General features: G+C 43.1%; 1 protein-coding gene across 6 annotated transcripts in view; it reads right to left on the bottom strand.

Annotated features, from left to right (window-relative positions):
• Positions 1-14732, bottom strand: part of CACNA1E (calcium voltage-gated channel subunit alpha1 E) — a 422025-nt gene that overhangs the window by 40600 nt on the left and 366693 nt on the right. For 5 of the 6 annotated variants that reach the window (XM_077157177.1, XM_077157172.1, XM_077157173.1 and 2 more), the window contains 6 exons: positions 10048-10144; positions 6388-6548; positions 5725-5862; positions 4656-4857; positions 3656-3820; positions 2864-2974 (listed from right to left, as the gene is read on the bottom strand). In XM_077157177.1, the coding sequence (XP_077013292.1) occupies positions 2864-2974; positions 3656-3820; positions 4656-4857; positions 5725-5862; positions 6388-6548; positions 10048-10144 (874 nt within the window). The remainder of the gene's footprint in view (positions 1-2863; positions 2975-3655; positions 3821-4655; positions 4858-5724; positions 5863-6387; positions 6549-10047; positions 10145-14732) is intronic. The other variant, XM_077157174.1, reaches the window with a different exon arrangement.

Genomic DNA, 14732 nt, shown 5'->3' with positions numbered 1-14732 from the left:
ATCTTGCAGGGATGTATAACTGAATAAAATACAAGGAAGGAGTGATGAAACGAGTGGGCTGAAGGAAACGAAGGAAAAATGAAAAGGACCTGGAAAATCTACCCATCAGATAATACTTAGCTTAACAGGACAGAGTGGCTACGCTCCCATCTCTCAGGCTCCAGTGAATACAGACATTAAACTACATTCCTTAAAAGAAACAGTACACTCAGGTCTCAAAGAGTCACCTTCTTGCTCTTGAGTGGTGCCTCTCATAAGAGATTCTCAAAATGCTCCAAAAGTGCATCCCCTGCTATTTTCAAAGCATCCTTATAGGAAGGAAGCCAGTGTTTTTGAATCCCTACTATGTTCTACACATGGGCCAGCCCCTTGGCACTATTTCTACTCATTTAATCCTCCCACAGATCCTATAGGTAAGTAGTAAAAAATACACTATATTTTTAAAGTATTGAGTGGTAGGATTAGCAAGGAGAGGGAGGAGAGATGTGAAATAGAGACAGAAAAGGAGTATGGAGAGAGGTTATCTCTAAAAAGCACCTACTCAAGACAGGACTCACTCCTGTACATTACCTAATTAGATACAAACAACAACCCTATCAAATAGCTATTCTTATCCTAATTTTGAGTATGAGAAAAAAGAGGCATGGAGAGGTCTGTCTGATTCCAGACAGCGACATGCACCCATGCGGCATATAGAGAAGCTGAGGTACACAGCCCCATAAACTCATGTTCCATTAGGACTCCTAGTCCATCACCTGTGGAGCTGAGTCTCTGAATTCCTTAATTCTCAGAGCTCTGCTACTGCCCAATCTGGGCTGAGCTTCCTAATTCTTGAACAGGTCCAGATAGAGTAGAGAGAACACAGGTCTAGATCTCAGAGGACCAGAATCTCTGGATTCCAGTTACGGATGCTTTACAATATAAAACAGTATAGAACAGCGTAATATAGTACAGAAAAGTAGATTACAGTAGGAAAAGCATGGCTTTTGAAGTCAGATAGAGCTGGATCTGTATCCCGGCTCTTTCTCTCACTATCACTGGGCACATTATTCAAACTTTCTGAGCCCCAGCTCACTCATAAAAGAAAAGAATAATACCTACCTAGTAGAGTTGTTATGAAGACAAATGATTAATAAAGTTTGCAATTTAACAGGCAACCAATGATATTTCTTTCTTTCTGTATTCTTCTCCTTCCCTTTTCATCCCACTCTGCCTCCCAATTCCACTACCTTTTATTGTGCAATTTTGGAAGCTATATGATTTTTCTGAACTTCAATGTCCTCCTTTAAAATGATGAAAATAATAATGATAATGATGCTATCTGCCATGCCTACCTCATAGAGTTGTTGAGAAGATCTGATAAAATGGAATATATAAGGGCATTCTGAAAACCTAGAGTGCTATGTCAATGTAAAGACTCATTTGGAACTAGTGGTGCCTTGTATAGTGGGAAAATGCCTCTAGACATTGAATGAAAATATGGGGTTAAGGGTGGGAAGGAGGCTGGCTTTGGGGCTGAATCATCTAGTTAAGCCTCTAAGTATATATTCAGCATTCACCATAATTAGACACATAATTGGGGACTTAAGTCACAGGCAATGTCGATACTGTAAGCAAGTAATCAAGATGCATAGAAAAACTTTCCCTGTTGTGGTGCTGGCTTCTCCCTCTCTTTTCAGTTCTCCCTGCTCAGGGCTAGACTGTATTATAAAAGCACCTTTGTTTGTGGTAGTTTCTTTGTACTTTTTATTTCCTCAAGCCTCAAAACACTCAAAAGGGAGTCAAATAAGCAACAATGCAGCCACCTGCAAAAAATGGGACAACTCTCTACCCAAAACAAACAAATTAATGATTTTTAAAAGAACCATTAGGAGACCAAAAGCAATCCCCACAATCAATGCTCACAATTACCCAATCCAACCCAAAATCCCTGTGAAAGCTGTACCAGACAAACACTTAAGCAAATAGGCCAAGTTTTTCTTCTTGTGGGGAAAGTGATACATACATATAATTTCAAATTGTAGCTCACACCCTCAATAAGTGTGAAACAGCTGTCAAGTGGGTTTATCTGCACCCACTGATCTCACTGAACATGCTGAAGCAAGTGGGGCGGGTGACAGAGGGGATTATTTTGTTTATAGGATACTGAAGCAAAGGGTTAGGTTTTCCTAATGCTGTTAAGAGCAGATGCAAGCAACTGCCAAACACATACAATTAGTAGTTGAGAAGTAAAAGGAGGGCTCATGCCAGAAAAATTTACCCCCAGGCTTCCAAAATCCAATTCCAGAATATTATCACACACACACACACACACACACACACACACACACACACACACACACACACCTTAAAGGCCATTAGCCTTTGTAATCTTAATAAACATTTTTGATGGCAAATAGGAGTAGGACTACAGATTAAAATTATTTTCTGTATGCTTGAGGCTACGAGGGACAGCTCTTTTTCAATCTGAGTTTAAAAAAAGTTCTTACACATTCTACTGGTAAATAAACACTCAAGGTTTTTTTAGTGCAATCCTTGTGTTCCTCCTTATCTATGTACAAATTGCAGTTCCAGAAAACCCAGACAGGTACCCCTGATCTTGACAGAACTTGAGAGGACCAGGGCTGATGGCTAAGTGAGCATGGAGCTGGGGATCTGGCTTCCTTTGCCCTTTCTCCCAACACTCTCATGCATCATTTTGTCTCTACAGCAGTTTACTGAGCAGTCAAACAAGCCCACACTTTGGTGGGCAGGTGTGTGAACCGTTTCTGAAATAACAGGAACCACCCTTCCCACAAATGCTAGGAACACACCCTGAAGGAGGGGAAGACAAGACCAGTGCAGGATAGATTTAGTGACCCACCAAGAAGCCAAAAGCGATGATCTTTAAGACACATTCCAGGGAAAACACCATGGTGAAGGCGATATTCAGGTACTTCAGAGCCAGTTCGTAGGTACAGGGAGCAGAGTAGTACTGCAAGGAAGAGGAAAGGGGAGAGAAAGAGCTCGAAGCCTTAAGGTGCGAAGCATGACACATGCCACTGAGGCCGGCCATCGGTCTTCCCTGCCCTTGTGGGACAATCCAGTGAGTGGTGCAGGGGGAGAAGTGGATGTGGTGGGCTGGAGAGGGAAGCTACGTATCCTGTGCAGCAAAACAAAGTGAAACAAAACAAAGACAAACACATTTCCATGTCCCACCCACACTGCTTATTAGCAAAACAGCCAGTCTTCCTAGAGAAAAGGAGAGGGGCAGGATAGAAACATTTTCTAGAGTTAGTCTGTCCTTTAATAGGGTCAGATGTGTTAAGCAGGATCAAAACCTCTTTCAATGTCCCAATGCTCCTGTAGAACCAGGCCATTCTCCATGTGCCCTGACGTTTTCTAACCTTGTCTGAATCCGAGTCCCATCACCACCTTTGGTTTCGGAAGCTCCTGGGCTGCTATTGTACTTTTCACTGCATTTTGACCCACTGGACCCTAAGAAGCCCAGAGCTGGGCTGTTAATAAGATCAAAAAGAGACTTCAGGATGGAAAACTAGGGGAGGAGGCGTGGCTTGGTGAACCAAAGTGTATTTGCAGTGTCTTGGGAGCACACGCCACTGCTGTCTAAGGAAGTGGTGGGCCCACTCCGCCCTCCCGGTCACCAGTCCCTCACCTTCATCATGAGCACGACAGTGTTCAAGGCAATCATGGCCATGATGGTGTACTCAAAGGACGGAGACACCACGAAGTGCCACACGCGGTACTGGAAGGTGTGCCTGTTCTGCGGCATGTAGCGGGTGAGCGGTTTGGCACTGATGGCGAAGTCAATGCATGCCCTCTGCGGGGAAGTCACGGGTGTTAGTCCAGCTTCAAATTCCCTAAACCTTGCACACAGGTGTGCTCTTCATTACATGATAAGGAGAGGATGGTGGATGGGAAAAAAAAATGGTAAGGCTGGGACAAACAGAAGTAAAAATGGCAACAGAGATTATGTGGACAAATCTCTACTCAGTATCTCACCTTAAATGAATACACAGAACTAGGGCTTTCTGCCACGTGGGGCAAACACTTAATGGTTATTAATAATACTCCTTTTCTTACACAGCCTATAGCTGAGATGTTTAGGCAGAAAGCCTTCCCTGATGCTCTCAGTGAGAAGTAAAAATCTATCTCCTTACCGATTCCCATAGCACTTTATTTGCATTTCTCTTATGATCCCTAACACTTACTAGCTCAGGAGAATTCTTAAAAAAAAAACTCTCGAAACCTTACAGTGTGCCAGAACTAAGCTTGGTGCAGGAAAAGCAGCTGTAAGTAAGACATATTCTATGCCCTTAAAGCAAATACACACTACTGGGGGACACAGCCAGTATGCAGATGTTTTAAGGTTACCATTTGGCACACATCTTTTATCCCCACTCTACACTACAGGCTCCCTAAAGGTAGGGATCGCATCCTAAACACCTTATGTACCTGCCAGCTTTCTGCACCTTACACCTGGGCCTTAAACACAGTATGTGTTCATTATTTCGTGGCTGAATGATTATTTTCCCATCTTCTGTCTCTCATTTATAATAAAGTCAAGAAAATACAGTCTTCCTTCCTAACTCTGCTGGTCTGAGAGTTCTTTATGGAACCCCTGCTGCCCCACACTCCAGATCACCTGTTGTTACCTCATTCTTCTCCAGGCTGCACTCTTCCATCATCTTATCCCCTTGCTCCTGGAAGGTGATGATGATGAGGGCTACAAAGATATTGACAAAGAAGAAAGGGAAGACCACAAAGTAGACCACGTAAAAGATGGACATCTCCATGCGGTTGCTGCGGCTTGGGCCTCGGTCTTCCTCTGTCACATCTACAGAATGTTGCAAAACTCTGTGGGGACAGAAAGAGGAGGCACAGATGGTGGAGTCCTGGCAGATGCTCCATCTCAAGACTTCAGTAGGAGACATGCCTTTTATTATACTTACTCATCTGCCTGTCTTGATTTTGCCTATCCTTCAATAATTTGGGGGAGCCATAACCAAGTTAGTGACAACCTAGGAGCACCAAACCCACCACTCTTTCTAGCCCCTGTTCCACCATGCATCCAACTCCTAAGCAATGGAGTGACATTATTTTATAGTTGAGGCTGTCATATCCAATACCAATAGACTCCTGGATTATCACTGGCCTTGTGCTGTCAACTAGAGTAGGCTGCCACCAGAAAGTGGTCTTAGTAATTGCCACGTGTCTGAAAAAATGAGCCTTCAGCTATGAGCAGCAGAGAAAACTGCATTCTGTTATCTTATTCATAAGAAGTTTGATCACAGTTAGTGTCTCTAAGTTTTGCCAGCTCATCCTTAACCCTCAATCCTCAGGTTCTCAGTGCAGGGCCAACCTGGAGGATAAATCTATCTAAAATGGCCCATAGGAACTTATCTCCTCTTGCTCTCCTAAGTGGTGGAGAGCTGTTCAAAACCCATCCATTCTATAGGAGTCAGATGGCTCCACTCAACTATTCAATTATTGGCTAAAACATCAAGAGTTTCAAATATTTCCCAATTTGTCTTCTCTCTCAATTTCTGCTTTAAGGATTTCCATTCTTCCTCTCTTCTGCCTGCCTCACCCACTCACAATCACTTACGTTTCCTGGTATAATAACAAAGGGTTAGTTTTGTTAGCTTCAATCAGCTTCTCAGCACAACCCTGTGGCCCATCCCAGCTCACCCACAAGCCTGCCAACTCAAACCCATTACTCACTGAGGCCATCCTTCCCCCGTAGAAACAGTGAAGAGGGTCAGTAGAGCCCAGATAATGTTGTCGTAGTGGAATTCATGGCGCTTCCATTCTCGGCCCTTTACCTCCATCTTGTTTTTCTCATGATCTACATAGTTGCCTCTAAAACCAGAGCAGAAATAAATCAGGGCATCTTCACTATAACTAATGGAAGAGAAAAGAAAATACATGGACTTCAATTCTGTAAGGTAATAATGACCAGCATACTAATGCCAGGAAGAAGGAATTTTATTACAGGCATGTTATTATCACTGGATTAAAAATGGGATTTGGCACCCAACAGACATAGCACCAAATCCTAACCCTTTCTCCAGTTGGCTGTGTAACCATGAGTAACTTAAACTTTCTGGGCCTTAGTTTTCACAGTTGTAATATGCAAACAAAACCAACCTTACAAGGTAATTATAAGGATTTAAAATGATAATCTGAATGTAAAATACCTTGTACTGTATCTGAGACACAAGAGGTACTCAATAAAAGTTAACCGATTTCCTATTTCCTCATTTCCCTAAAATAGGAATGGAGCTAGGTAAGACAGAGGAGAAAGAAGAGACACAGAGAGGGTCAAGTAGGCCTCACCAGGACACACTTTACAGAGAGTGAGTGGGATGTACTGGTAGCACTTACATGCATTCCTTCTCTGTGTCCTTGGAACTGTCCGTGCAATAAAAGAACTTTCCTTTGAAGAGCTGAACTGCGATGACAGCAAAGATGAACATGAAGAGCTTATAGACAATGAGTATGTTGAAGACGTTCTTCAGGGAGGTCACCACACAGTCAAAGACAGCCTGTGGAGAGAAGCCAAGAGTTCTGGTGTGGGGGTCCCTGTGATGGGCCTGTGCGTTTGCCTAGAGCTGGGGTGGGGCCACACAACTGTCACCCAGCCTGATGGAGAAGGTAACCCAGGAGGTTTCACCCCCGTAAGAGGTAACATCATGGGATTAAGAGCTGGCTTCCACGCTGGTCAGGACTGCAAGGCCCCACACCTGGGAAAGGAAGCAAACACATGCTCTGAATTCGAAAATAAATCAAACAGTAAAGACTAGATGATGTTGAGCAACTGAGGGGGCCTTTTGTGGGATCCTGAGAGAGTTACTCCAGTTAGTGTGAAATACAGAAGTTGAGATCTGAAAGGGATCTTGGAGATTATTTAACACATTCCCTTGATTTTACGTGTGAGGAAAGAGAAGTTCAGAGAAGTTAAATAGCTTGTCCCTGACCTTGTGTCTATTTGGTGACATTCTTAGATTCGATTTGTATATTGAAAATATATTGTGTTTTTACCTGGCTTTCTAAACGAATCAGGAAATAATAATGAACTACCACCTCTGTTCATTTTAATAATATTTTGTAATGAGTTCTAACATTGGCTGCAATTAAGTTAAGCATTTAACTACTTGGGATGAAGATTTAACAGAGGTGATGTGGAAAAGGACTGATAGCTTCCCTCCCTTAGAAATGGGAGGAATGGATGGATAGAATCAGGAACTTACACTTCAGTTAAAAGGTGGTGGGTCTCCAGAGACCTCCATTTTAGGCCCTAAGCTGTGTTGAGTTACATGGAACTTCGACACATTTCAAGCCATTTTTAGGTTATTTTCTAGGTTTTTAGGTTTAGCTTGCTGGAGAGTCCAGCCCCATGGTGGAGCCGCATTTGTGCACTTGTTTCTCTACAGTGCTGGGTGAAGCATCACTGGTTTAATTAGTTCAACACTGCGGGGAATGTGAGTGGCACACGGTCTTGTGGAATCATCAGAGCCACCTATGCTTCCCTCGGGTTACTGAGCTGCAGAGAGAGGAAGCAGAACTTTCTCATTTAGTGGAATTAACCAAGGTTGGGGTCTCCTTCTTCGTGCTGACTAATCTCATCAAGCTGTCTGCAGGCTCCTCAGGACTCAAACACAGCTCAGGGGAGATGATTCCACTGGAGCCTAAGCCATTACCAGTAGTTAGGGTCCCAGGCATTCTGCCCAGATTCTGATGTGGGAACAGCAGAAAGGAATGAGAATTTATGGACTCTGACCCATGCTAAGCCCTGATACCAGGCGGGAAGGATTATAATGAGCATCCCTGTGTCAAAGACTGCCTGAAGCTGTGGTAAGATCACAGAGGACAAACGGACAATTCTTCAGGAGCATACATGTTTTACCCCTGGGTGGGCCAGGGCCACAGCTCCTAAGAAGAAGCCATGCAGTCCCCAACCTTTGAGCACCCTTGTTCATTCATCTTCCTCTCAGCAGAGCCAGAGGGCTAATGAGGATGCTCCAAGGCTGGTGTGGGAGGGGTTGGTGTTTGGGAGCTATCAGCAGTTATGAGAACCAATGGGAAATGGGCTGACTGGGAAGTAGGAGAGAGTGCAGCTTGTAAGATCCCTCCCCCAGCTCTGTTCTCTGTGGCAAGTTTGGGAGCTCAGGCCCAGGCACTCCAAAGAAATTGTTGGATTTCCTCACAGGGACACTCATGTCAGCTCATTGTGTCCATGTCACAAATTTGTGGATTACATAGTTAATCGCCATTTTCTAGCTCAAATAAGGAATAAGAATAAGTAATTTTCCTAAGTCATGGAACTCCTAAATCCCTGAGCACAGCCTGGCACTCAAAGGGGTTCTTTTCATGTTGACAGGGGTTCTCAAACTCTACTATACTAAGGGTCACCTGGGGAGCCTGTTAAAAGGCTGACTCTGTTGAGCTGGAGTGAGTCCAAGAATCTGCATTTTAAGAAGGAACCCACATCCCCAAAGAATAAGGACTCAAATAGATACTTGTACACTGGTGTTCATAGCAGCATTATTCACAATGACCAAGAGGTGGAAATAATCCAAGTATCCACTGACACTTAAGTGGATAAACAAAATGTGGTATATGCATACAATGGAATATTGGCCTCAAAAAGGATGACGTTTTGATACATGTGACAACACGGATGAACCTCAAAGATATCTAGCTAAGTAAAATAAGCCAGACATAGAAGAATAGATATTGTATAATTCGACTTATATGAAATAGTTAGAATGTACAAATTCATAGAGACAGAAAGTAGGCTAGAAGTTACCAGGGGCTGGGGGGAGGAAGGAAATGAGGACTTACTGGTTAATTCGTACAGTTTCTGATTGGAGTAGTTGAAAAGTTTTGGTAATGGATGATGGTGATGGTTGTAAATGTATGACACTGAATTTTACACTTAAAAATGGTCAAAACTGCATGTTTTACGGTATAAATAAAATACATCAAAATTTTAAAAAGAAGTATCCTAGATGATTCTGATGCAGGCATCAGCGACCTATGCTTTGTGGAACACTCAACTGTCCCATGTGATTTTGCAGGTGGGTAATTAAATCTGCTTCTCAGGGATCCTCTCAGTGTAGCACCTGAAGATGGGGTTTGGACCTGGGATCAAGACTTACTCAGCTAGTCGTGTGGCCTAGGCAGGAGCAGGAGAGGGCTGTGAACCGGAAGCCCTGGCCCCTTCCCCTGGCACTGGCTGGCTCTCAGTCACAAGAATTCAGGGTGGAAGAACTCTCCTCCCATGGCGCCCTGGTTTCTATTAATAGTCATAATGCCATGTGTGCATGCGTGGGAGGGGAGAGGGAGGGTGGGTGCAACATGCTGGGAAACATGACTTGGATGGCAAAGCACCCCACCCTTGAGAGGCAGGAGGGTAAGTGGAGGGTGAAGTCCCACTGGGTTGGGCAGGGAGATTGCTGGACAGAGACATCTATTAAAGCTCAGGGCTGGGCAATGGGATGAACTTGATTCGTGTTGACTCCCTTCCCATTTCTTCTCTGCTTCTTTGAAAATGGACAAGTTTTGGAGCAAGTTACTATGTCTCAAAAAGTAGGAAGGGTTGGGGCTAGAAGATCCTTTCCACCTACAGAGTGATGAGGAAAGGAAATATCCCAGGCCATCTGGTGTGCAGACTACAATACATAGAGAAGGCTCCTCCTGGTGTTTCAGTCTCAGTGTTCTGGGCCCACCTTAAGCTAAACAGGAGGCACCAGGGCAGAGCTACACAGGGTTCCTCCTGTATGGCAAGCCACAGTAAGAGTGTAAATTATGACCTGGGTCTGGACTCAGGAGGCAAAAGCCCCTTACAGATTTCTTGGGCTGTTGGAAATTCTCCTTTGAAACCAAGGTCCTCAGCCAAGGCAGATGAAAAAAGAACAACCTCAATCTCCAAGTGAGGGAAAGAAATATTTCCAGACTTAATTCTCTAAAAGCAGGCTAGCCATGGCTAGGGAGAGAAGATGGGGGAAGGGGGCCTGATGGAAGCAAGTCTGAAAACATTACCTTGAGCTTGGGCAAGCGCTTGATGGTTTTCAGAGGCCTCAGGACACGGAGCACGCGCAGAGACTTGATGGTCTTGATGTCCCGGCCCTTGTTGGTCCTGCCGGGGGGAGGCACCCAGGGAGGCATTAGAGCGAGGGGAGAAAGAAGAGTCATATTCCCAGGACCGCATTAGTGACAACAGGGTAAAAGGGGGCAAATGCAGTCAAGAGGCTGGAAATAGGATGAGAATTGGCTCCTTCTTCAGGGAGACTCCATATAAAAATGCTACAGGAAAATTCTCAAATCACTCCCTGGCCTGTGTACTGGCACACATACACGTGTGCACACCCCCTTAGAGGAGCACAAAGGCACACATGTACTCTTGCACACACAGGCATATGTGAACAAACAGAGGCAACCCTGCACAGATGTTAATAAACATTTTCTCTCCCTAACAGCTGGTCTAATGCTGTTTCATTACTGCACTGGTAAAATGAATATGGAAGGATAATTTCTTGGGAACATGTCTGGTAACCCACTTTGGATCCAATTGTGTGTAGTCCAGTGTCTTTCCAGTATTAGGTTTTCAAATGGTTGGATTGAATAGGAACCTACAGTTGAGAGCAAGTCTCATCAGAGGACCTGAGCTAGTATTTTTTTTTTTTTTGTCACCTATGCACAGTTCATTAGTGCAGGGGAGAGACAAGGTGAGGAAAGGCAGTGGGGGATATGATATCCTTGCTGTGCTAGGGTGTTATAGAGAAAGCAGGTTAAGCAGGCTGCTAGCCAGGACCTTGGCTCAGACCCCAATTACCTCTGTGTGGCTGGGTCTTCCCACAGAGTTCCTTTCCATTTCAGATCCGCTGCACTTAGCACAGGCTGCGGAAAGCCACATGGTTGGAGAAGGCCCAAACTGCAGTCCCTGCCCAGCTCTATCCTTGCCCTTAGGCTTAATGTTCCTCCCTATGCAGGTGTCTTGGAAATGTTTGCTCCCGACAGAGAAAATATATTTCTCTTTTTATTTTCAGGAATGAAATGAATAAATCAAACCTGCATTTCTCTTTTCACTCTGCTCATCTCCTGAGATCTTTGCATCTGATTCAAACAACTGCAACTTGTAAAACACGCAGACTGTGAAAATATAAGACCCTACACTGTGAACCCAAGCTCTAGTTCTTTCCTCATCTTGGTCCAAATGACCATTACATCAACAACTGGAGGAAGTGGGGACCAGAACAGCAGGTGGGAACCACAAGCTCTCCCACCTGCCCTTCCTGCCACACTCATCCCACAGACGGGGAGATAAAAGTCCATCTATTCCTTTACAGAACGCAAGGTAGGAAGACATTTATGGTAATTCAAGGAATGCTGATTTTGCTCAGAATGTTAATATTAAGTCTTTCTTAATGATTATAGGCCATGACCTATAAGTGACTTTTATTGAACTCTAGACCTGAATATAGCTACTCTCTAAAGATCACTTGTACATGGTCTTTTGCACCAAGGGGCTTTGGTATATTTTATAAACTCTATTGTTGTATTGGGTTTATCTAGTGCCTATTTAAAAGAAGCAATATATAAGCCAAATATATCCAAAACAATAAGAATGATCACTTTCCCAAGAAAGCTTGGTGGCTCCTTATTTTTGGTCTTTTGGGTATCAATGAAAACTCACCACTCACAACTCACCACTTCTTTCTCAACAAGCCAGCTCCTCCCCTCCCAACCATACATTCCTCTTCTCCAAACTCCCCCCCCACCACCAATGATTTTTACTTTAATAAAAAATAATAGAAGAAGATATTTACCCCAAAGCGTTCCTATGGAGGATCCAATCAGAAAGCAATCAAGAAAAGAGTGAAGAGAAGGAAGACAGTCAGAAAACTTTAGGAGAAAAAAAAGAGAACCTTAAAAGGTCAGGGAACTGAAGAAGCACAGGCCCAAGGCACCCACCCACAGCCTTGGCACTTGCAGAGTTCACACATTTTGCGAAAGGAAGGGCCAGCTCACCATTTGCTCCAAACTCACCTTACAACCCACAAGGGCAAAGGCCCTTTGCAAGCTCTAGTGCATCTCTCTCTAACTAGATATCACTCCAAGTATTGTACTTTATTTCATAGAGCCTCTTTAATTGGAGTTTCCTAAATGTAGGCTTTCACTTTCATTTCCTCAGTAGTCTTTAAGCAAACTCTATTCCCAGGGAATTTATTAGAAACAAGACTAGAGAAATTATGCTACTTCTGGGCCAGAAATTGGATTCTTGAGAAAGGCATTGCAAGTCATAGTACAGTGTCTATGTTTATGAAAGATTTCATTTAAGGAAGGACACACAACCACTTAGAGAGGGCTTACTACAAAGTGCAGTCACCTCTAAATAAGAAGGGAGGCATTTGTCTCTCCAGGCCCTGGTGCCATGTGGTACAAAAAGAGGCCATGTGATAAATTAAATGACCCACTGTCCATCATAATCTGTTTACTGTGAAACCTGAAGAGAAATCATTCCAGCTCTATTGTGAGGCTTAGCTAGAAAAAGGAGTCAGCGTATAAATATCTCGGAGACAGAAATAATAAGAGTGAATGTTTTTGAATACTTATTCTGAGCTAGACTCTGTGCTTAGCACTTTTAGTGCATTCTTTATTGAAACCTCCTAATAATTCTATGCTGTAGGCATTATTATGCCCATTTCACAGATGTGAGTTACAGGATGCCCAGGGTTGGTTTGGCTGGTAGAGCTGGGACTTGAATCCAGATCTCTATGATGCAAGGAGCTCTTGATTTTAATCACTAAGCCTCTACACCAGCAGGGGTTGCTTCAAGTTTCTATCAAACAGTTCACAGGATTTTAGAACTGAAAAGGACTCCCCATATCTACTTAACTGTGGAGGAAACTGAGGCCCAAGGAAGAAATGCTTTGCATAAGATCACTCAGTGAGTGAGCTGCAGTGCCGGAGGTGAACCTCTATCTTATGATTACTCATCCTGGGCTGCTTCTACTCAGAAGTGCCCAGAGTTTGAGCTTCGGTTCTTAGTTGCTGGGGAGGAATGAGTAAGAGCTCCTCTGCGGTAAAAGTGATGGCTGCTATGAAAGTAAATTTTTCTACCTTAATTTTCTTATTTTTTTTAATGTCCCACAAACCTCTGTTGCACCATGTCTCACATGCAAAGACTTCTAATGATCATTTTACTCAGTAAACCATCCCATATTCAAAATTACATTAATTTTCACCGTAAATGCCAACTGAATAGTGATTTGGAAATTAAATGCAAGGTCTTATAAATCTTAAATGCCTAATGGGATTACCTCCAAGTGTTCAAAGGACAGAGATCATATCTTCCCCTGAGTTATAACAGGGTCTTCTCCCACACAAAACTGGGTACCTGGTAGGTTTAGCCAAAGATACCTTCATTCCTTCATATAACAAACACTTATGGAGTCCATTATGGTGCTGGATACACGTACCAAATGAGCATACCAAATGAGGTCCCTAACCTTTTAAAACAGGAAAGACAGAACTTAAGTAAACAAACAATTAATTAAAGGTATAATTGAATATTGAGTGCCATGGGAAAAAGAATACATTTGATTGAAAAATGTACTGAAACAAGTACATAGGCCCCTCTTGTTTCCCCAGGCAAACTTTGTCTTGAGGAAAAACCAAGAGAGAATCTTCCATCTCCCTAAAATGAGAGAACAGGGTGGGAAATCCACGTATGAGAAAGTGGACTAGTATGACACACACTGGACTTTAACCTACTTAGCCCAGGTCCTTAATCCAGAGCCCTTTATATTCTGGCAGCATCTGAATGGGCTCTCAGAAGTCATGCTCAAAGACATCAGTCTGATGAAGGAAGACCCCGTAGTTCCTGCCCCTTCCATACACTTGGATAAAGGACAGAATGTGCTCTCTATTATTAGTTTTTCCCCACAATATTAGTAAAATATGTTGCAGAACAAAGAGGATTTCTGAGCATTGTGTGTATTTTGGAAAATGGGGTCCCTTCATGGTACATTCTGATCTTCAGAGCTGAATGTGATGGGCAAAGTATTGGGGGGCTATTTGTCCTATTCTGACTCCACACAACTAAGCCTGGGACAGCAATCAGGCACAGGCCAGAAGTGAAAACAAGATTAGTTATTGCTCTGCACATCTTTCAAAAAGGCAGAGGAACCACCTGCAGAGGAACCACTGCAAAGTTATGATTTTGAATGGTTGCAAAGAAATAGGCTTGCATCCCACTTGCATCCTAACATAGGTTCAGCATTAATTTGAAAATTACCATTTGAAATGAAAGGAGTACTGGATATCAAAGCCAGTCAGGAAAAATCTCAACAATTTAGCTCCCATCAATTAAAATACATCACAATTTAGTTATGGGCTAGGCCAGAGCACCTTTCCCAAATCCATGAATATAAGAGTTGGTTAATTCATTATCAAGAGCAACAAGATTGTAAGGGAAGATGAACTCTTCAAGAACTTTAATTGAGGCACATTATCTTGGAAATAATCCTGCGTTTTTTACAAATCGTTAAATAGAATCATTAGACACCTTGTTAGTCTATGCTACTAAATGCATAACCAAAATTTCTTTTAATCTCTTTAAATTCAGAATTTTAGACTCACTGCCTAGCTAATAAGCACAATTTTATCAGGTTTAAAAATGGATTCACTTGTTAAAATCTGAGGATAATGCCACACAGTAGGGT

The sequence above is a fragment of the Tamandua tetradactyla genome, chromosome 4, assembly GCF_023851605.1.
Source record: "Tamandua tetradactyla isolate mTamTet1 chromosome 4, mTamTet1.pri, whole genome shotgun sequence".
NCBI classification, from domain to species: domain Eukaryota; kingdom Metazoa; phylum Chordata; class Mammalia; order Pilosa; family Myrmecophagidae; genus Tamandua; species Tamandua tetradactyla.
This window is presented reverse-complemented; position numbering and strand designations above follow the sequence as displayed.